At 66.1% G+C, this 23,038-nt stretch overlaps 1 protein-coding gene across 9 annotated transcripts in view; it reads right to left on the reverse strand.

The window, feature by feature from the left end:
* Window positions 1-23,038, reverse strand: part of MAD1L1 (mitotic arrest deficient 1 like 1) — a 315,604-nt gene that overhangs the window by 20,382 nt on the left and 272,184 nt on the right. For 4 of the 9 annotated variants that reach the window (XM_073793248.1, XM_033839441.2, XM_033839443.2 and 1 more), the window contains 2 exons: window positions 15,773-15,943; window positions 12,373-12,563 (listed from right to left, as the gene is read on the reverse strand). The exons of 1 other annotated variant lie outside the window; for it this stretch is intronic. In XM_073793248.1, the coding sequence (XP_073649349.1) occupies window positions 12,373-12,563; window positions 15,773-15,943 (362 nt within the window). Of the gene's footprint in view, window positions 1-12,372; window positions 12,564-15,772; window positions 15,944-18,098; window positions 21,234-23,038 lie in introns of those variants that run through there. 4 more of the 9 variants (XR_004522011.2, XR_004522012.2, XR_004522010.2 and 1 more) reach the window with 4 other exon arrangements.

Raw genomic sequence — 23,038 nt, forward strand, 5'->3', positions numbered from 1 at the left:
GGACAGAGCGACGGCTCCTCTGGAAAGGACGGTCACGACGGGCCTGTGCACGAGGCGGCCTCTGAGCAGAGCCCTGGACGGGGCACTCAGGCACCAGGGCAGGGCGACGGCACATACAAGGGTCCTGAGGCAGCGCACTCGGCGAGTCCAGGAGGAGCCTGGCGGCCAGTGAGTCTTGAGAGGCGTGGACGGGAGCGTGTGGGAGGAGCTGAGGCTGCAGGAGATGCATGTGGCGGTGCCTGGTTTGCGAGCGTCCTGCCCGGCCCTCCCGAGACCAGCCTGGACTCCACGGGGTCCACTCGGCCCAGCCCCGAGAGCGAGCACAGGCTTCGCACTGTGTATAAAGAGATGACGCAGAGGGACTTCCTCTTTTCAGTCCCAGAGGCCGTGGCGGCCTCGGGCTGACCACCCCACCCCCCCGCTCCGTCCCGGCTCCTGCCCGCCTCACTGTCCTGGGGAGCTCGGTGGGGCCCCCAGCCCCAGGGTCTGCGTGTTTCAGCCCCTGCGGCCCTGCACCTGCCGTGGGGCTGGCCTTGGAGCCACCCTGCTTGGCCGCCACTAGCTGGGAGCTGGCTCGCTTTCCAAACGTGGGAAACCTCATCTGGGACAAAGGAGTCGCGCCACGCCGCAGGCCTCGCTGGGGAGCGAGCGAGTGAGCCCACGGCAGGTTTCTCAGTGGCAGGCGTCTGTGGGTGCCCAGAGCCAGACACCACGGCCACGCCAGCCCCGGCAGGTGCAGGACCAGGGGCTCCACCCTCCCCAGCCCACTGCAGGGGAAGGGTGGCGGGGCAGGAGTTAAGGCAGCCAGAGCCTGGCCAGCCTGGCCCGTCGCCAAGTGGGTGTCAGCAGAGGAGGGAGGAAGGAAGAGGGGCTGGGGAGCGGGTTCAAATCCAGTCACGGGTCCACAGAGCCCACCGGGAGCAACAAAGGTGAGGCCAGCCGGAGGCCATGCTGAGCCGTCCCGACCCTGGCCTCCGCGTGGCTGCTGCAGAGAGGGGACAGGCCAGACGTAGGGGCTGGAGCCCCAGGAAGGGCTCTGGAGGGTCAGACCACAGCAGGGGACCCGCTTTTCTCACTCGTCCAGTAGAGGATGAGCGGCAGGGGTTGCAGGGGCCGCACGGCTCAGCCCGGCGCACCTGAAGCTGTCACAGACACGCGCGAAATGACTCCCTAACTTGGGAAGCTGCCGTGGTCACTGGCAAGCAGACCCCGCTCTCCTAGAACAGGTCAGCGAAACTACGGTTCGTAGGCCGAACCCGCCGGCTGTTCTGTAAAGGACACATCACGGGCACACGGTCGTGATCCTCGGGTCCACGCCGCCCTCCGCTGCACGTGCGTGACCTGGGCAGAGCGGACTAGCTGCGACAGAGGCGACACGGCCTGCAAAGCCGAAAATACTCACAAGCTGGTCCCTCACACACAGAGTTCGTCAGCTCCGGCCTGGGACGCTCTCCTCGGGAGATCAGCCCCGCCCGCCCGCCCGCCCGCCCAAACCCTCCTCAGAACTTCCTCCCTCAGCTGTAAACCTGTCCCGGACCCGTGCCGACCCTGGGGATTTTAAACATCTGTCTTTATCTGAGAATTTCGGACCCTGAAACCAAACCCCCTCCCCCAGCGTAAGGGGAAGCCCAGCCCCCAACACGGCCCTGGCCCTGGGGAAGCTGAGTGTGCGCCAGCCCCACTGCCCGGGGGACCAGTACCCGGTCCAGGCGCCTCACCCCCCGAACCCCGGGGCTCCGGTTCACAGGTGAGTTACCAGCCGCGCCTGGTCACCTCCCTTCTCCCCTGGGGCCCCGCCGGGTCCGCAGGACGGGGGCGCACGCCGAGGCTCAGCCCCACGGTCACTCTGCCGGGGGGTGTCCGCCCGTCCTCGGTGGGTGCTCTGTGCGCCTCGCACCAAGGATCACAAGAGGGACCTTGTGGAAGAGAGAAGCCACCAGAGCCCAGACCAGGAGACCTGTCGCTGCTCCTCCCATGAGCGACGCCAGGACCACTTTCCATCCGCCAACCTGGGGCCCAAGGCCAAGGCTCCACGTGGCTGGGGGGACAGAGCCATCCCCGTGTCTCAGTGAAGCCGGAGGGGAGAGCCGTGACTGGGCGGGCCTGAGGGGCAGGGCTGGCCAGGGGAGCCCACTCCACCTCGGCGCCCACCCTGGACCTGGCACGCGTGCCTCCTGATCCCGGCTTGCGCGTGGGGCAGTGAGCGAGCGCGACAGCAAACAGGACACTCTCCCGCTGCAGAGCTGGCGGGTCCAGACCTCCATCAGGGGTCAGAGTCAGGGCACACTGCCCTAGGGGTGCAGCCCGCACCCAGCCCCCCCGGAGGCCCTCTGAGACCCTAGCTCCCCGAGGGGGCTCCCCACGGGCCCCGCATGGCGTCCTGCCCCCTGTACCACAGCTGTGCCCCCAAGACGGACAGCAGAGGCTGGCCCAGCCCCCCGCTCCACGGCGCCCGTGCCGTGTGCCCTGTCTCAGGACGCCTCCCCCACCCCAGCCCCACGCTCCCTTCGGTCTCCTTGGAAAGAAATGCTTTGATGTTATTTACAACAGCGGCGCATCGGAGGAGGGGCCAGCCAGGAAGAGGAGTCTCTTTACGACACAGGAGGAGCTGAGAGGCTGGAGAAGGCTGTCCCATGTCACCATCGTCACCTTGCCGAGAAGGCCGGTCCTCCTGGCAACCAGAGGCGGTTCGTACAGGCGCCCGGAGAGACACCTGCCACAAACTTTGACGTGAACTAATGAAGTTTGCACGCTCATCGGACCGGCTGCCCTGGAGACTCGGCACCCACACCGACCGCCACGCCAGGCCAGCGAAGGCTCCGTCTCACGGCCGCGCTCCTGCCTGCGCCTGGCCCGGCCCTCGGCCTCGGCTCGGAGGCAGAGGCCCAACCCCAGGGAAGCGCAGGGGGTCCTGCGCTGGGGGCTTGGTGGCTCCATGAGCTGGAATGGCGGCGCCCAGTGCCCTCTAGGGCCTCGGGACCGGGGTCCAGTCTCGCAGCGGACGGCGCCAGCCCCAGAGTCCTTACGGGCTGGCAGAGGTGCCTGTGAGCTGGTGCTGGTGGGCCCTCTCCAGGCTGATGGCCCCGAATCAGGTGTCCCTGTGACCAGGGAAGGATGACTGCCCTGGGCCTGGGGAAGGAGTTGGTCTGAGGGTCTCTTGAGCCAAGTTCTGGGTGAGGCGGGGGTGTGGGTGGGGACGAGGTGAGGCCTGGCGTCTGGAGGGAATGGGCGGGGCGATGGGCTGACGGGGGATGCAAGGGGGGGTGCAGGAACTGGCTGAGGGTCTGGTGCGTGTGAAGGATTCGGGCAAAGCCCCCTGGGGGTCATCTTCGAGGACGAGGAGGCAACCGGCTCTCTGGGGCGGGGCTAGGGGGCGCTCCTGGGTGGGGCCCCCTGCTGCTGAAAGGTTTCTAGTTTGAGGGGATCACTAAAGCCCAATGAGAGGCCCAGGCTCAGCAAACACCGGGCTGACCTTTGCTACCCCTCCGCCCACGGGGCGGTGGGTCTCCCCTTCAGGCTCCGATCTCTCCAGGCCTAGAGAATCAAGGTCACCAGCTTTACAGACGTGTACTGACTTGCATGACCATCAAATACACACTGACGAAACAAGGGAGATGCTGCATACAGTTACGGGCTGGACCGCATTCCTCCAAATTCATGTGTTGAGGGCCCCCCCAGCCAAGCGACTGTATCTGGAGACAGGGCCCTTAATGAGGTAACGAAGGTAAAACGAGGCCATCAGGGTGGGACCCTGATCCAAGAGGACTGGCGTCCTTACGAGAAGAGGAAACACAGAGGGCTCTCTGCCCCCCACCCCCGCCGCCTCCCAGTGCGTGCACAATGAATCCACGTGAGGACACACAGAGAAGGTGGCCATCTGCGAGCCTGGAATGACCCGACGGCACCGGGCTCGGACGTCCAGGCTCCAGACCGCCGGTCTGTGGCGTGGTCTACGGCGGCCCAAACTGACCCACACAGCAGTGCCCATCACGTGGTCTTGCCTTGGAAAAGCCCACATCTTCCTCCCCCGCGGCCACGGCACTTCCGAGAAGGTGAGGGGTTGTGACCTCTGCCCGGGACCCGCGCGTGAGACCGACGGCGTTCCCTGCACTCCTGAGCCTGACAGATCTTCTACAGCTGCTTCCGTAACTAGGAAGCTGCACATGCCTGTGAGCTTGTGTCTGGCTGACAGGTGAGTGGGGGCAGTGAGGAGGGCGATGTGGGCCCCAGGCCTGCTCAGGGCCCTTGGGGTCTGATAGCTCCTCAGGCTTGCTGGACGCCCTCCCCGTGCATACAACCCTCCCCGCCCCCACTAGGACCGTCTGGAAGAGGGTTTGCTGCTGCAACCGCAGGGCCAGGGCAAGGCTCACGGACTGCGTGCTCCACTCACTACCTCCCCACATTCACTTCTGAATGTCAAATCAAGCCCTTGACTCCCTTTCCTTAAAAACTCCCGAATGAGTTTGCACCGCTCTTGGGACAAAGGGCCAACGCTGCCGAAACTCCCAGGCCGTGGCCCTCACCCGCCTTCCCTTAGACCAGGCTCCTCTGCAACCCTGGGGTTCAGCCCCATGGCCTGGCTTCAGTCCTGAGGCTGCCCAGGCCTCCTGGACCACAGGGCCTTTGCACAAGATGATGGAATTGAAACCAGCTCTTCCACTGCACTGTGCTGCCTCACACTGCCAGGGGCCCAGGGACACAGGAAGGAAACGGTTCATTTTCCTGGGGAGACGCTGTCATGTAGTCCAACCCAGGTCAGCCTCCTCTCGACCGCCTCCAGTGAGCCCGAACGCAGCACTCCCTCTACGCCAAGTTGGCCGATTCTTTTTTTTTTTTTGATAAATTTATTTATCTATCTTTGGCTGCGTTGGGTCTTCATTGCTGCGCGTGGGCTTTCTCTAGTTGCGGCGAGCGGGGGCTACTCTTTGTTGTGGTGCACGGGCTTCTCATTGAGGTCGCTTCTCTTGTTGCGGAGCACGGACTCTAGGCGCACAGGCTTCAGTAGTTGTGGCATGCAGGCTCAGTAGTTGTGGCTCGCGGGCTCTAGAGCGCAGGCTCAGTAGTTGTGGCGCACGGGTTTAGTTGTTCCGTGGCATGTGGGATCTTCCTGGACCAGGGCTGGAACCCGTGTCTCCTGCATTGGCAGGTGGATTCTTAACCACTGCGCCACCAGGGAAGCCCGTCGGCCAGTTCTTTATCCGTCTTTGTCAACTTTCATCCCGACGTTGCCAGCCTCTCCTTGCCCTGTGCTGAGGGCCGTGCCCTGGGACCCCCACAGCTCCCAAACCTAACTCCAGGCCCCCCCACAAGCCCACCCCCATCCACAGAAGGGCCCGGCAAACACGGGCAGCGGCAGCTCTGCTGGGGGGCCCTCCGGATAAGGCCGAGCCCTGGCTCTCACCCTCCTCCCAGGAGGCAGGTGTGTCCGGGCAGATGGGCCGTGGCCAGAGCACACTGTGTGCCCCTCCTGAGACACTGCAACGCCTGCCCAGCCAGATCCGTGAGGCTCGCAAGTCAGCACGCGTTCTGAGCAACGCACTTGAAATTCAGTGGAGCCAAGACAGGCAAGTTCAAATTACAGCGTCTACTTGGAGCTCATTGTCACAGCAGGAGCCTGGAGGCCCCACAAGTCGGCTCCTTCAGACAGGAGCCCGTGAACGGTCCCGACCGCCTGGCAGGGGAGAAAGCCAAGGAGAAAGGACAGCATCTGCCCGGCCGGCCCCCCGGCGCAAGCTCTCAGCCCCCCACTTCCTGGCGGGGCCGGCTCGCCATCCTCTCTGAGCCAGGCCCTGGCTGACCGCACAGCGGCACTGGCCGGCGGCGCGGAGACCAGAGCTGGGCCGCTGCAAGGCCCTGCGCCCTCCTACCAGGCCTGTCGAAGGGGACACGGTTCCTAAGCAGCCCGTGACGGGCCCCAGGTCGGAGCAGAGGTTTGGTCCATGAACCACGCCGCGTGGGCAGCGGGAAAACCACATCAAGACCAGCGGGCTATCGGCCCTCCTCCCAGGGAGCCCCAGGGCTTTCTGAGCCTGGGGGCCGCCATCCAGCTCCTCAGCGGCCGGGGGCCTGGAGGCTGACTGCGCCTGCTCACTGCAGCCCAGGAGGGGACGGCACCCAGGCCGGCCCCCGGGCTGAGCTGGGTGGGAAGGGCCCCTGCACGACCGGGGTCACAGTCAGGTCGGGTCTACACGCGGATGACAAGGCAGCGGCCGAGGGCCCCGACGGCCAGCGCTTCCGCTTCGAAGACAAAAGAAGACGAAGCAAACCCCGCTTTCCCTGTCCCTCAGCCAACTCGGAACAGACACTCCAACTCGAGCTCCTGGACGCTCGGCGTGGAGTGACCGGGGCCACGGCCCTCCCAGGAGGTCTGCCTCCTCGTCCACAAGGTGACGGGGAGACCAGGTAGTCTGGGCACCTGGAGGCCTGATTGTTCTCTGAACACGGAGGTGAACCACGGAGGGTGGGGAGGCTGGGCGAGACCGCACCCCAGGCCTGATGCGGGCAGGGCTACAGCCAAACACCCGCCACCTCCCGGCCCAGGAGCTGGCCCGGGGCCGCTGGCCACCGGCACTGCAAGCCTGGCCCCTCACGGGCACCTCCGGGGAGACCAGGGCCCTCGGCCGAGGCGCTGCTGGGATTTAAGCCCAGTGTTGGCTTGACTCTGCTGGCCGTCTCCACCCTGGGGTGGGGCTGGTGGGCCGGGGGGAGAGCTGAGGGACACGGCTCTGCTTAGCGAGCAGACCTGCCAGCAGCCGCTGGGCACGGGAGGGCCACCTGTCCCGCTCGCCTGCCTGCTGGCTGGAGCCCACCCGCCCCCAGACCCAAGCCTCTGCCTCGGCGCCCACCAGGGGCAGCGTGGGGCTGGGAGCCCAGCCAACACCCAGCCCCGGGCGGCCCGGAAGTCACCCACACCTGCATCTCACCTGCCTGCGCCTTGGCCCCATCACAGGTGAACCGTATTCAGTTACAAGATGCCACCAGATCCTAGAGCACCCCAGGGAGTGGCCCGGGGGTCGGAGTGGCCAGGGCCAGGCCCCCCGCCGGCTTGGGGTCCAACAGGTCTGAGCCGCTGGGGCCGAAGTCCTTGTGGGGACACCGGTGCCTGCGGAGCCAGCCTCCTCCCACCTCCTTCCCGGGGTCATCTCGGCGCTCGTGCACAGATGGTGAGTGGGGGGGTCACTGCATCAGTCACTGCTCCCGGTGCCTGACCTCCGTCAAACCACGCACTCCACGCCCGGGTCTTGGGACAGACGGCAGAACGGAGAGGGGGAAGGACCTCCCTGCCCAGCCTCAGCGAGGTGGGGTCCCGGCTTCGGACCAGCCCCTCTCCCGATACGAAGGCCCCAGCCTGTGGATGAAGTCTCCAGGAAGCCACCTGCCAGGGAACCGGCCCCAGGGGCCTGTCCCTGCGCCAGCTCCACGAGGGGCTGCCTGCCACCTGCTCGCCGCCCGGACCCGGCTGGTCGGCCCGCTCAGCCACTGAGAGGCCGGGGCCACGGTGCCCCATCACAGGCCCTCTGCTCTCAGCTCGCCCCGGTGAGCCGCTGTCCCAACTCTCTGCCGTGCAGCATAACGCCAGCCTCCAAGTCCCAGCCTGCGGCTGTGAGCACTGGGCGGAGGCCAGGTGTCCCTGGACAAGGAGGAGCCCCAGTGACGCGCGGCCGCGACGGTGTCCAGAGGCCTGGCGTGGGGGGCGGGGTCCAGGTCAGCACCTGCCGAGGGGAGCCCGGGGGCCGTGAGGCGTCCCTGCTCCTCTGAGCCCCTGCGACCTCCCACCTCTAGGCAAGAGCTGTCGCCACGGCAGCTCTGAGGCGCCCCTCCCACTGACCTGCTCCGGCCCCAGCCCTGCGCCGGGCACCTGGGCCAGGCCGCGTGGTCGCCAGTCCCACGGCTCCAGCTTCTGCCTGGTCCGTTCTCCCGCCCTGCCCCCGGGGACCGGGCGACCCTCTCCAGGGAGGCACGGGTCAGGGCCGAAGACACCTGGGAGGCCCGTCGCCTCCGCCGCCCCCCAGTTTCCCTTCCTCCTGATATCACCTCCATGGGGCTGCCCCTCTCGGCCCTCCCGCCCTGTCCCGGGAGCTCAGGAGGCTGGTGGCCCGTGTCCAGCAGGCAGGACGCTGAGGGCCCGGCTTTGTCCCAGTGCCTGGTGCCAGGGCAGGGCCCACGGGGTGCGGGGCCCTGTAAGCCAGGATGGCGGAAGGGGTCTGCTCCCTGCGTGGTGAGGGCAGGCCCGCAAACACGCACTCTGCTCCTTCCCAACTGCTTCAAAAGGAAGGGGCAGGCGGCTGGAGGCTCACGCCCACGTCCAGAGGCAGCAGAGGTGGCCTGTGTCCACTCGCCCCCGGCAAGACCCGCCTGAATAAGGGGAGGCGGGGACGCTCAAGGGAGCCTGCACACCTGGCCCCTTCCAGGGCGGGCAGCAGGGCCACGGGGGGCCTCAGCCTGAGCCTCTGTCCCCTGACAACTGGATGACTTTGGGACGGAGCCGGCTCTGCCCATCCTCAGGGCCCAGCAAGCAGGGATGTGCTGGAGGATGTTCAGGGGCAGGGCCTCGGGTCTGTGTGGGCCCCAGTCCCCTCCGCCTCAGGCCAGCACCTCGCGGGGCCCCGGGGGGCAGGCAAAGATCCCAGACGGCGGGATCAGGATCCCTGCCGGTCTGGCCGTGAGGGGAAAGCTCTGGGTGCGAGATGGGTGGGGCTGACACATGGCCTGGCGGCTGCCCGGCTCCTGGGGGGTTGGGACCCTCCCAGCCACCTCCCTACCACCTGTACTTCGCAGCCTTGGAAAGCCGCTTGGGGACTCCACCCCTCGGCGCTCCCCCAAACCTGCATTTTGATTTCTCAGAAGCAGGTGCCCGTGGGGCCCCCCAGGAGGTGCACAGACCCGGGCACAACCGGACAGAGGCAGATGGGGAAGGTGCACGTGTCTGAGCGCCGGGTCCCCTACACACACGTCCACACGCCCTGGCGGCACACGGACGAAGCCACGTGAAGGTGCCACAGCTCCGTGGCTCTGGCCCAGAGTCCAGCGCCGTCCCACGACCTGACGGGACGTCCTCACAGCCATGCCCCAAAAGTCATCTCCATGCGGCAGACACTGACCACTGCCAGTCCTGGGCCACACCAGATGCGGAGGGGGCTGAGGGCCAGGCCCTGAGGCGGCCGCACGGAGGAGCAGACGCACCGCCCAGGATGGCCCACGGCAGAATGTGGCGAGGGGCCACCGGGGCAGCTCTCCGGCCTCACGCTCACCCTGCGCCCTGCTGGGCCCTCGTGAACCACCGCCCAATCCCCTCGTGAATCTGCCGCCCAATCCGGACCCGGGGCCAGGCCCCGAACTAGACCAGCTCCCTGGCAGGTGTTGGGAGTGGCCTGGCCCCGAGGATGGGCTCTCATCGGGGCCAGGCTGGGAGGACGAAGGGACCCAGGGCGGCTTCTGCTTCTCCGGGAGGCCGCGCCCAAGCTGGGCTGTAAGGGTCGGAGGGAAGGGGCACTGAGTGGAGAAGCAGCGTGTCCGGGGCGGGAACGCCCAGGCGGCGGGCCGCATCCAGCTCCCGGCCTGCTTCTGCACCGCCTGCGAGCTAAGAACGAGCTTGCGTGTTTAAGTGGCCGGAAAAGTTTCTAAAGCTGTTTGTAGCAGCTATACCCGTAACTGCTAATAACACCTGGAAACGACCAAGGTGTCCTTCAGCAGGCGAGGTACAGATGAACTGCGGTCCACGCAGAAACACCTGGAAACGACCAAGGTGTCCTTCAGCAGGCGAGGTACAGATGAACTGTGGTCCACGCAGACAGTGGAAGATTACTCAGCGAAAACGAAGTCAGTCATCGAGTCAAGAGAAGACCCTGGAGGCGCCTCAAGTGCGAATCACTAAGTAAGGAAGCCGGGCTGAGCAGGCCACAGACTGTGTGCCTCCACGTTCTGGAAAAGGCAAAACCACGGAGACAGCGAGCGACCACGGAGCTGGGGTGTTCAGGGCGTGCAAGTGTTCCGTGGGACGCTGACAGTCGCATTTGTCAAAAGCCACAGAACCGTACGACACGTGAGGTGAACCACGGACTCTACGGCCATAACACACGAGCACTGGTTCATTACTTCTAACAAAGGCACGCCCCCTCGTGGAGGGCCCAGGGACCCAGCTCCTCTCCCCGCCTCCCCTCCACACGGGCAGGTGCACGCACACGGGGCAGGGGTCACCTCCCGCCCAGGTCCCTGGGTCCCGGTCCCGTCGGTGTCCCAGAGAGCAGGGCCCCGCCTGGGCCTCTCTGGACTCACGGCCCTGACTCTGGGTGACGGTGCCCACGGGAAGGAGCTCCAGCCTTGGGGACCTCCTGACTCAGTGCCACGTCTGCACCGGTTACGGCTCTGGGCAGTGAGCGGAGAAAGTGCCCGTCCCTGAACACCAGCGGTCGGCAGGGCCCGGACAGTGGCTCAGAGCCGCAGGTCAGCGTAAGGCACAGCAGGGCCCCAGGGGCACCGGCGCCCTCACACGAGCCAGACCTCGCCGGGGCCACGACCCACAGGACCAGCCCCGTGGGGAAGGCATGTGCCCATTCCCCGACGGGGACACCGAAGCCCGGCCTCCGTGCCCGCAGCCCTCACTGCGGCGGGAGCCGAGCCAGGCTCGGGCCTCGGGAGACTGGGGCGAGTAAATCTAGGACTGGCGAGGAGCCGGGTGGGGGCCCGGCCACACCGTGCATTCACAGCGTTACGGGTCTCTGTGTGCCCCCGCAGGAGGATGTCACTGCATCCCTGGTTTATAGATTTGGAAGCTCCGGCTCAGCAGTTAAGACAGGCACAGTGGCCACGCCGGCCACGAGCTCGGTGTGACACGTTCTAGAATCTGTGTCCGGCATCTTGCCTGTCGCCCGAGTCCAATCCTGCAAGGCCCTGGGTTAGGCCGGGCCCCGACGAAGGCCAGGCAGGGAGGAGAGGGGCGGCCGGCAAACCCGACTGCCCGCCGGGCACCGCAGGCTCAGAGCTGTGCCCTGTGGCCGTTCTTACGGTCAGTCTCCTCCTTCTGGCCATGGGGCGCTCTCCGTCCCCGGGGCTTTAGAGGGGAGGGGAGGAAAATTCCTGTGAACCACAGCAGACAGGACGGCAGGGAGGAGAAGCAAGGCCGTGAACACGGCCTGCCCACACGTGGAGCTTCTGGGAGCTCCCAACCACCTGCTCAGCTCAACAGGCGTCCTGGCTGCCAGCGCACGTGGGACAATCCTTCCAGGAACGCTCTGAAGGCTCCAGCCCCACTCCTCGGGGGAGCAGGTAGGAAGGGGGCCGGGCCCTGCGGGAAGAAGCTGGAGCTGAGCTCCTGCCTTCCCTTGAATGGAACGGCACCGGCAGGCAGCTCCCACCCACGCGGCAGCAGGGGCCGGGCCGCAGCTCTCCGAGCAGAGCCCGGGGGCTGAGCCCAAGCCCTCCATCACCCCGGCACACACCTGAGGGCCCTCACCTGCAACAACGCAGCTATTTCTAACTCTGCCTTCAACCCTCCTCCTGCCTGAAAAATCACCTTTGGGAAAATAAAGTCAACCGCCGTGACCTGAGATCCTTCCCCAGCCCGGTCCACGGCCGCGGGAACCTGTGCGCCAGCCTCAGGTGGCAGAGCTGGGAGGCAGCGCGGGGCCGGCCTCTGCTCCCGCCAGCTCACCCAAGACCCTTCCACGGAGGCTCGGCTCTCCAGGGAAGCCCTTCCGAGCCCCGGGGCCAGGGTGGGAAGGGCCCTGAGTCCCCCAGAGTCCAGTGAGCTGGCCAAGGGGGTCACAGCTGCCGCAGGCCGAGGCGGCTCAGCGCACCTCCCCTCCCCCGCGGGCCGCGGGCACCCTGCACGGCGCCGCCGGTCTGCGCTGTGGACCTTCTCTCCGGCTGCTCCCCGTCCTCAGCTCACACTCTGCACCTGCCCTGAGCCGGCGGGCAGGCAGCAGCCGTGGGCAGGGCGCTTCCCGTCTGGGACTCAGTGCCCTCGGGGACCAGCAAGTAGAGATGCCAGTGATCTGCTGAGAGTTCCCGCCAGCAGGGACCCCCCAGCCTGACGGCCCTTGGCCGCGGGAGCGGCACAGGTCTGGCAGCTCTTCTCCCTCGGCCTGTCCGCCGCCGTCCGGCTGCACGCCTGGCAGCACCAGGGGCACCTCCCTGGCCCGATCCTGACTTTCACCCCGTTACTCAGCCCTCCCGCGGGCACTGCTGACGCTGGAGCCCCCGCCCTGCTGCCCCCAAGGGACGGGGCCAACGCCGAGGAGGAGGGCCGTGAGGGGCCTGGGGGCGGACGCTTCCTGCGGGGGTCCGGGCTGTGGTGCCAAGCTCGGGGAGGCTGGCCGCCCGTCGGGGGGACGTCGGCGTCCTGTGCGCACGGCTGTGTGCAGCGCCTCCTACCTTGAAGATGAGGCAGTCGGTCTTGTGCTCGGCATACATGGAGGTCAGCCGGTACTGGTTCTCTGTGGTGATGTCCACCTGGTAGCCCGTCAGTGTGTAGCACACCTTCCGGAACTCCTGGATCTTGGTCTGGAAGACCTCCTTCAGCCTCTGGTTCTTCAGCTCCGCGCTCTCCACCTGCTTCTTCAGCTCTGAGGGGGACGAGAGAGGCAGTCAGCTCCCCAGCCAGTGTCGGAAGGACAGACGCAGAAGGGCAGAGGGCGCCGGCTGAGGGGCGAGGAAGCCGCAGGCGGCTCCTGACGGGGAGGACGAGCCGGGAAGCAGCCCGGGCTCACCCCTCTCCTCCAGGCAGGGGCACAGATGGGGACCCTCATCCGAGACTGCAGCCCTGGGTCTGCCCGCACCAACCAGACGAGCCAACAAACGCTTCCCCGTATGCAGCCGAAGCCCTGCCAGGGCTGGGTGTCCAAGCCAGCTGAGAGGCGGCGGGGCGGGGGGCTGAGAGAGCAGAGGTCATCTGAGATGTGGTCCCCACTGCCCGCCCAGAGCCCAGACCGCTGGGAGAAGACAGGCTCCCTGGGTGGTGGGGTCTGCGAGGGCACCCCTGGGCCCGCCATCCTTTACGCCCCAGCCCTGTTCTAACTGGGTGGCTCAGGACAGAGACCCTCAGGCCCGTTTGCTGCCCCTGCCAGGTGTACAGCCGCGCGGGGAGAAACCAGCTGTGTGAAGCCATCGGGAAGGCACGTAGCAATTCCCACAAATCCTCCACCCAAGGTGCCTTCCCAGTAATTAAACCCTGATTCATTCCCCCGTGAATTAGCGAGGCGGCTCCACTCAGCGCACACGAGTTGCCTCCGAGGCCAGGTGCTTCCTGGTGGTCCCATCTGGAGCCGCCCAGGGGGTGTGGAAAAGCCCAGGCCTCGAGCCGTCAGCCTGGTTTGAGTCCTGCCCTTCCCGCCCTGTGGTGGGGACAACCGTCCTCCCTCCTCACGCTGACCCGCAGGACCCAGCGTGTCTCGTGCTGGTTTAAGATGAGCAGATGCAGTCAGGGTCACCTGCAGGGAGCCTGCGTTCCAGGAAAGAGAGACCCCCCCGCCCCGTTCTAGACAATCAAGCTGGACGCCACAGGGCCGGAGGCTGAGGATTGGGGCGGGGGGCTGTTCGGCTACCCGACAGGCCCCAACACGCTCTGCTGCCGCCACGTGGCTGCGAGGCGGGTGCAGGGTCTCTCCCGCCTCACAAGCATGGACACAAGCGACTGGCGGCTTGGCCGCCGATCCACGGCGGAGGTAGGGCTGTCTGCCCCCAGGACCAACTCCCGACAACATTAGCACCCTGACCTCTCACACACTCTGGAACGTGCCAGGGTTTTGCACACACATCCCAGGTCCTGTCTCCACAGCCTGCAGCTCTGTGGGCAGCCTGGTATCGGCCGCCCCCCAGCTCTGATGCTAGCACTGCGCCCTGCAGCCTCTTCACGGCACCTGTGTTTCTGGCTGGCCGGCTGCCTGCCGCCTGCCCTGCCCGGACTGCCCCCATCCATCACCTGGCCCAGCGGCCCTGCGGACACTCTCGTTCCGGAGCTGAGGGCCTCTCCGTTGGGGACGTGGGAGTGGAGCCTTTGATCGATCGAGTAATCAGACTATGAGATCAAAAGGGTAACGGGCAGCTCTGACCCCACGTTCTTCCCTTGTCTCTCAGCCAGACCACCTAGGATGGACGCGTCAGCAGGAGGAAAAACCCACTGACCGAGCGCGTGCGGTGACGTGTCCCCGTGTCAGACGGCGCTGCCTTGAGTACCTCTCAGGGGCCCAATGGGAAAAATTAAAGTTTGGTCATAAATGCAGCCCGATCTTGGAGAAGGGAGCGTCCCCTCTGCCCTCAGGCATAAAAGGCCGTCTGTTCCGCAGCTCACAGACTCCTACGGGGCCTCCCCGCTCGGGGGAGACGCGCCCCCTGCCGCGCTCGGGGACCATGCCCTGCGCATCTGCCGCGTGCCGGCACAGCGTGGCCCTCACAGCCCACGAGGCGGGGCCAGAATGTGGGGCTTGCGGGGGGCTTCCTCCAGGTCACAGGGGCTGCCAGAGGCCGAGGGCATCTGGCCCCGGTGGCCTGGTCCACGTGGGGCAGGAGGGGTGCTGCTTCCAGCAAAGCCCGCCCAGAGGCAAGTCCAGGGAAGGGACCACGAGCGCCACTCTGACTTGGGGCACAGTCAGCGTCTTGCCCTCCTGCGATCCTCGTAGCTCAGTCGCTTACATACATGTGAATGAGTGACTCACAAAATGGTTTGGATTAAATAAGAAAAGACAGGACTTCATCCTTGGAAGCGGCATTGCTCTGATTCAGCCTCTCCCAGAGCGAGCTGAGGCTTCCCCTGGTGGGACGGGGGCCTGCGCGGGGCACCCCCAAGACGCTCCTCTGCGGTCCCAGAGGCCAGAGGCTTCCGGAGCCTGCAGTGACCCCAATCTGCGCCCACCGGCAGGCACAGTCACAACTGTCACATCGAGGGCTGGCGGCCAGCCTTGGACCTGACCTGGCAGGGCCACACGCGGGCAGACAGAGCCGGCGCCGCAGACAAGTGGCTGCCAGGGCTCCGCTGAGCTCCAGGGCCACCCACCCCAGACCTCACCGCCGTGTGCACGTCCCAGCCCGCTCGGCTGTGCCGGGGACGGGGTCACCAGACACTCGGGCCCAACGGCCTCACGCCTGGGCCCAGCCAGGGGCCCCTCCCCTCCTCTCCCCTGCCCTCCCCGCCAGCCCAGGGAGCCGGTCTGCACTGAGATGTTCCTGAGGCCCCCGTGACCGGCCCAGTCTCGGCCGGGCCCTGTCTTGCCTCTCCTGCCCTTTGAATCTTGTCCTCCAGCCCGCTGGCTGTCTCTCCTCTGAGCCGAACCTCCTCCCCCCCCACCCCTGCCCACAGGCCCCTCTCCCTCCCAGGCCCCTCTCGGGGCTCTCTGCAAGTCCCTGGGGAGGGAGGAGGGAGGTGGTGGAGGCGGGGACAGATCGGAAGTCAAGGGGCAGTGCCGTCCGCTCTCTGGCCCAGGCCCCTGGCCTCCTCCAGCCGCGTCCGAGAGGCCCTGGCATGGCTCTGACCCCCACGCCGCCTCGTCATCAACCCCAACCCTCCTGGAATTGCAGGAGGCAGCTGTGAAAGCGCAAAACTAAACTGCACTCCGTTACGTAAGAGAGAGCGCCTCACCCGAAAGCAGAGCTGCCAGGAGGAAGACGCGTTCACGGGCTCGCGGCTCCGGAGATCCAGGTCCCGGCCCCGAATCTGGAGACGGGTTTACCCGAGGGCTTGGGCACAGCCAGCGAGGGGCAGGCAGCCGGCCGGGCAGCCGGCCACGCCAGGCCTCTGCAGAGCCCGGCTGTGCCTCTGTTTTACTGAAAGTGCACCTACCTCTCAGCCGTTCAACTTCCTTCTTACGAGTTTGCAGGCTGAGGGCAGGGCGCGGAGGCGGCAGCGGCGAGAAGGTCTCTGCTCTCGCTCTCAGGCCCCGAGGGCGGCCCAGCCCCGGCAGCAGCTCCCCCTGCGCTCGGTCAGACTCCGGCTCGCCGGCCCACACTCCATCTGAAGGGATGGAGACCCTTCAGAGGGGATCGAAGCCAACAGCCAGCACTGCCCACTACACCCGCTTTGTCCCGGGAGGGGCTGAGATGCACACGCAGACAAGACGGCCGCAGAGATGCTCTGAAAGGTGGGCGAGGCTCTCAGGGGCAGGCCCAGCGGTCCTCTCATCCGAGTCCTCCCTTGCCAGGGGGCCTGAGCCGTGCCCACGGGGCGGCCTGTGCCAGTCTGGCCAGCCCATCCTGCTCCTGTGCCCCGTGGACAGACAGACCTCCAGCAGCACCGCCTGCTCCAAGCGCCTCCGTTCTGGGACCCCTCAAGGCCGTGGCTCCCTGCTGGCGGGCTGGCCTGACCCACGTCCGAGTCCAGAGGTTTCTGACAGTACAGCAAGTACCGCCCCCCGCCCTCCCGCCGCTGCAGCAGGCCCAGCCCCCCGTGGGGAAGGCAGCTGGCGTGGGAGAGCGCAGAGCTGGGATGGGAACCCGGGGTCGCCAGACTCCAGGCCCGAGGCCTCCTGCCGCGGCCACCGAGCTCTGAGGGGCCTCGGCCCAGGCCAGCCACTCTGTTCTCGGGGCTCACACTCCGCCCTCTGCCCAGGATCCAGGGCCAGCCTGTCCTGCGTGAGGCCCAAGTCATCTGGACAGGACTCTGAGCTCCTAAGGGAAGCTGTGGCCTAACAGCCCCACCGTGGCCCCTGGCCTCTGCCCCTCCACGTCCACCCGCACTGGCTGCTGCACCCCAAAGGCGCCGCCCTGCTCTCGCCTCAGGGCCTCGGCGGGCGCCTGGGTGGCCTCTCCCACCTGGGCCCTAACCCCCATCCATCGCCCCTGGAGGGGTGTGGCCTCCCACCTTGTTCCCAGTGGGCCCCACCCTGGCGGTCATCGTAGCACAGCAGAGCATTTTAAGACACGCTTGGCTCGACGTCCGCCTCCTCCCGCAGCTACGAGCTCGGCAGGGAGGACCAGGTCCTCTGGCCATGACCGTGTCCCCAGGCATCTCAAGGAGCCTGCGGTGTGGAAGGCGCCGCTTCTCCACAAACTCTCCACCCCACCCCAGAAGACGACCCTGAGGGAGTTTAAGCACGAGCAAGCCCCTGCCCCCGACACACACGTGTTTATCCACGAGCACGTGTCCCTCCTCCTCTCCCTCCTGCAAAGACCATGAGAGGGAGGGGGGCCAGCGGTGCACAAGGGGGGACACGCGTTCCGAGGATGAGAAGCGGACGGGGACGCAGGCAGACGGGTCAGTGGCCCTGGGGGGCGCCGTAGCACAGCAGTGGGAGCGGCCGAGGAACCGGGGGTCTGAGGGTCTGTGCGAGGGGTCACCCCCGGCTCCTCCTGCCCCAGGGCAGGTCCCCCCAACCCCCGGCAGGGAGGAGACCCGAGTCCAACCCCACGCACACAGGTCCTTTTCAGACGCTCGCTTCCTGAGAAGCCAACCTGCAAGACACTGCCCGGAGCCACCTGCGGCCGCCCTCCTACACCCCACTGACCCACACCCCCGCCCTGCCCTCAGTCGTCACGGCTGGGCTGGCCCAGAGGGAGTGACCTCGCCGGGTATCTCTCTGCACCTGGCGGGGGTGGAGGAATAGGGAGGTCTCGCGGCTGAGCTCCCTGCCGAGCACCCCCCCCCCCGCCCCGCAGCTGGGCGGCGGCCCTTCTGGGAAGGGGGTTGGAGCCGCACCTCTGTGTCCCGCGGATGAGCCCGAGAGTGGTCTGCGTCCTCCACAGAAACAGACCAGGGGTCACCAGACGCAGCGGGAAGCTCCTAATGTAAACAATCAAAGAGCCTGGACAAACAGAACATCAGGAACCTGGTCGGAAGAGAGAAGAGCCGCCCCACGCTGGGGTCGGGATCACGCGGGCGTCCGCGGAGGGGCTCAGAGACAGAGCAGAAGACGCCTCCCAGAGACAAACACAGAAACAGAGGTGGAAGACAGCGAAGAAGAGAAGAAACGAGATTCTGGGAGCTCCAACATCCAACTAATAGGGGTCTTACATGAAGAGATTACAGAAGGCGGGACAGAGAAAACATCAAGGGAACCACACAAGAGCCTCCAGAGGCCAAGGCCGCGTCTCCCCGGGCTCAAGAGACAGAGCGTGACGATGGCTCAGAGCACGCCAACGAGCCCTAACCCAGGACGAGAACGCAAGCTTACAGCTGATGGGCGGCCCGCTGTGTTCTGAGCACCAGGAAGCGAGTGGCTCGGCCGGGGGTTCCAGAGGCATCAGACACGTCAAGGGGAGAACCAGGACCGAGAGAATGAGGTGGACAGCAAGTCGTGGACAGAACGACAAAACGACACCTGCCCCGGATGGGAGATGTGGCCCATGGAACGAGACGCCACCCGTTCCAGCTGTAAGAAACACATACAAGGTCAGAGGATCCCAAGTGCTGAACAGTGATTTAACCAAAGGCGAGACAGCCACACAGGGTGCAGTGAGGCAGGGACACGCGTGTGTGCGCGTCCACGTGTATGGCCGTGCACGCTCACGTGCACAGGAGAGCTAGCGCCTCGCCCACCTGAGGACCCGAGAGTCACGTGCACACAGCGTTCAGACACAGGGTACGAGGCCTGGGGGAGCAGGCGGGGCCGCGTCTGCCCCACTCCAAGTCCACAGTCAGCACCTGGCTTTTTACTACCATGAAAAGGACCTTCCCAGCCCCTCGGTGGCCAGGGAGGGAAGGCCACCGCAGTGTCAGCTTCCTCGCGACCCAGGTCAGCAGCAAGGCGGAAGGCAGGTGTCCTCCCTCCGCCCCTCCCGCCCACGCCTGTTCTCGCCGCGGCTGACCACGGTCACGACAAAGCCACGTGGTGACCACAGGGGCTCCAAAAGGGCTTTCGTCCCTGCGATGAGTGACGAAAGCCCAAGGCAGCCTGGGGGCCCCACCGTCACCGAGTGGCTGCTGCTGAGACTGGACCCCCCCCCCCCGGCCTCCCCGGATGCGTCCATAAATGGACCCCCAGTGGTGGGCAGATGCCACAGCGGGGGAGCTGGACCAGCCCAGGCCACGGGCACAGGGAACTGAGCCTTGTGCGGGCTGAGGACCAGGCCCTGCGCGCTGCCCGTCTAGGCTGGGCTCTTGCAGTGATGCTGTGTAGGAGGCTGGAAATCAGGGGCTATAGGAGCTTCTGAAGTTGTCTTCTGGGGACTCGGGACAGAGTCGTTTATCTTTCTGAAAAGTGAATAAAAAACACTTAGGCAATGCTGAGATTTTCAGGTTCTTTTAAAGAAAATGATAAAAGGACGAACGCATCCCCGTTAGGAAGAGCAGCCCTGAGCCCAGGCTGAGCCGGCGGCTGCTTCTCAACGTGGCGCATGCGGGTCCGCTCCCAGGACACCAGCCTGAGGACAAGAGGAAGGACTCTGGGACCGGCCGGCGGGAAGGCTGTGGGGCGGGCCAGGGCGCCTGGCGGGGGGTGTGCTGTCCGCTCGTCCAAGAGCCAGGACCACCAGCTCCCGGCTCTGCTCCAGGCCATGAAGGCGGTCGGGGTGCCTCTGACCCCCCGCCCTCCGCTCTCCGGGCACCCTGGCTCCTGTGTTCACGCACACCCCGTCTCCGCAGCCTGAAGGGGTCTTCGGTGCACGGCAGGGGCAGCCGCGGTGGGAGTGATGGCAGCCCATCTCCCGGACGCTCACCAAGCCCGTTCTCCGCGGCCCCCGTTTCCTCAGCACGTCCACGAGGAAGCTGGATGAGTGACTGCTGCCGTGATGGGACACCGAGGCTGGCCCGCCCCTGGGACCAGTGCTTCCTGCTGCCTCTGCTGGACCTTGGCGCTGAGGCCACGGCCCTGCTGCTCTCCTGGGACCCTGGCAGCCAACAGCACATCAACAACCTCGCCAAAGGTGAGCCAGCTGGTGACTCTGGGCCCATGGGCCTCGGGTCTTCCTGAGGTCAACGCTGGGTCCCCAACTGGAGACTGGCTGTGGGAATACTGAGAAGGCAGGGGTGCGGCCAGGTTCCTGGGTGAGCTCTGGGCCCTGGAGGATGGTGGGTGTGGGACCAGGTCCCGAGCTGGGCCTCAAGCTGCTGGCGCTGGCGCTGAGGGGGAAAGAGCGGCGACCACGGGCACGCAGGCGGAGCCGAGCCAGGGGCTGGACAGCGAGGCCGCGCGGGACCCCACAGCTGCTGGACGTGGGGTGCTGGGGTGGGAGAAGGCTGCGAGGGGGGGCGGGCAAAACGTGACCCCACGTAGCAGCGGGGTGCTTGGGAGTCAGTCCCTGCAGGCAAACAGAGGCCAGGGAGGGGCCCTGCCCCAGGAGGGGAGCACCCCCACTAGTGTCGGGGCGACGCAGACCCCTCTCACGGAGCCCAGGCTGACCTGGATAAAGAGGCGCTGTGCTGAGCCACGCGGCCCGTCCACTGGTGCTGCCTCGGGCGCCCTTGGCCACTCGCTTCCCCGGGGAGGAGCCGGCCCCCCCCCGGCAGGCCCCTCGGGAGGCAGCCCCGGCCTCCCAGCAGGCAGTAACCAGTGCTGGTTCTGCTGAGGCCCAGAGCGGGGCCACGCTGCCGGGGCCGAATTATCCACGCCTGGTAACCTCTAAACTATTTCAATTCTACATTTTTAAGTACTTAACAATTAGGCATCAAATACTGATGCAATTTTATTAGCCACCGTGGGAGCCAGCACTGTGGGACTGTGACTGGGTGAGGGCCCTGGCCCGGCTGGCCACCTAGAGGGAGGAGATGGTGGGCCACCTTCACAGCAGAGCTGGGCTGCCGCCCGACGTGGCACGAGCCTCCTGCCCATCCTCCTGGACGCCGCCTCCCGCCCCAGATCCATATTCCGGGAGAGGAGGGGGGAGGAGAGGAGCCTGTGCGGTTGGCAGGCGCCGAGGGGCCCAGGGCCAGCCGGCCGGGCAGCTCCGTGGTCCCCGGCTCCCCTCCCCGCACAGCGCTCAGCAAGGAGGCCTTTCCAAGAAAGGGCACAGCGGGGCACCATTGTCCCCCGCAGCCAGCTTCAGTGACAGGGGCCCAGGACCCTGACATCCGCTGGCCAGAGCCTCCTGCCGCCAGAGGGGACGGCGGTGTTTGAACTGCCTGCAGCCAGACGGCCCAGAAGAGGCTCTCCATCGTGAGCCCGTGTTCCCCGCTGGGCCGGAAATTGCACGTTTCACACGAGAGAGGAGACGCTAGCCCTGGAATTACATGCAGATGAGCAGCGCGTGCCCACCGCCAGGCCTCCTGGCAGACGGCCGCCCTGGAAAGCACGGTGCCGGCGTTCAGACGGAGATCTCTGTGATTAACTGCTCACTCGCGCAAGCAGCTTGTCACCTTGCACAGAAGCGATCTGAAAAGACACCAGCAATTATGGCCCACCAGATTATGGGGTGGGAGAGTCCCGCGGTGACAGGCGGGCGCCGATGTGACACCACGTTCTCAGAAGACTCCCTCCCCCACCGCTGAGACACAGCAGCTGAGGCCCCAGAGGACGGCCCCTCCCCCCGCCTCGCTGGCTCTTTCGGGAGTGGAGGACCAGCTGGGCCTGGAGGCAAGGTCACCGCCTGGTGCCCACCTGGACTCAGAACAGCCCCGAGTGGGGCACAGACGTGGGGAAAGGCCCAGAGGAGGCCAGTGCCCGGCCCCCGGGCAGCGCCAGCACTGCTGTGAGGAACCGCCCTGAACACTGGGCACCACCTCGGTCACAAAGGTTGGCCTCCTGCCCAGGCCACCAGCAGGGCCCCGGGGAGCCCCGTCTACCCTCTGACGTTACTTAGGCACCTGCTTGGGTGCTGGCCACCCATTTCTCCCGACTGAAGCACCCCGACAAGGGTGGTGACCTGGGCTGCACGGCTTACGGATGCCTGGGCGGCAGGAACGGGAGACGCTCGTCCAGTGCGGACGTGACTCACTCCGCACGCACTTGCTGGTCTTAGGCTTTGGGATGACCCTATGAAACTATCACCACGTGCGTCCCCACTTCACGGATGGGGAAACTGAGGCTCAGGCCGTCAAAGGCAAACCACCTGAAGCTGCGCTCATACGCTCACACGTGTGTACTCACACATGCACGCGTGCGCACGCACACACATCCACACACGTTCACACACGTGCCGGAGCCAGAAACCACCCAGAGGAGAGGCACACGACAGCTACGGTGCATCACAGACCCCGAGACGGAACCGGAGAACCCTGCTGTTGAACACGTGGCCGACAACTTCCACGTGCCCCTGCAGGGGGGCTGCCAGGGGCTACCTGGGCAGAGGCGGAGGTTTCTGGTGAGCAGGAACCTACGTGGGGCCCCGGCCTGCTGGCTCGGGGCGGGGACAGAGCACAGGGACGCATGTCTGCAGGAGGCTCTGGCGCTCTCGCATGTATTATTAATTCCTGACAGTGGGCTCACACAAAACTAATTCCCTGGAAGGCGAGCTCCCTCTCAGAGAGGGAACCTTTTCAGAGCTCATCTTTTATTGACTGAGTCATTTTCGAGTCAATCTGTCTGCTTTCGGCAAGACAAGAGTTTTACATCTTCTCTTTCTCTCCTTTGGAAATGTGGCAGTCTATTAAAACCTGCTAACGTGTGCAGCTAGGCCTCAGATCCGAACTGGGATGACTTCCTCGGAGGGCAGGAGATAAAGGAAGAGGACCTCGGGAGCTGCTCGGCTGTGGGCTCTGGAAGGAGGGGAGGCCGGGGCGCGCGGGGACGGGGCAGGCAGCCCCGAGGGATCCGGAGGGGCAGGGATGCAGGCTTCCCGGCAGAGCCAGGCCTGGAACGTCTCCCAGGAAGACAGGGTCGGGATGGGGAGTGAATCAACGAAAAGTGCCTGGGCTCTGCCCATAAGAAGTAACGTGCCAGACGCACACGCCCGGCCTGGAGGGCGCAGGAGGTTCCCCGGGGTGGTTCACACTTCACCATCAAGGACAGGGGGGCCCTCCTGCCCCTCTCCGGCCTGACAGCGGCCCTGGTGTCCCAGCACACAGGGCCCCATTTCATAATTCACAACTGCCCAGCGCAGCAGGCGGTGCAGGCTCAGGGTCAGCCTCTGCCCGAGGAGGAAGCCGAGGCTCAGAGACATCAAGCGGCTTGCCTGAGGACACACAGCTTTTGGAGGCGGAGCCAGGACCAGAAGCCAGGTTGTGTGAATTCCGCTCCTG

This window comes from Tursiops truncatus, chromosome 15, assembly GCF_011762595.2.
Source record: "Tursiops truncatus isolate mTurTru1 chromosome 15, mTurTru1.mat.Y, whole genome shotgun sequence".
NCBI classification, from domain to species: Eukaryota; Metazoa; Chordata; class Mammalia; order Artiodactyla; family Delphinidae; genus Tursiops; species Tursiops truncatus.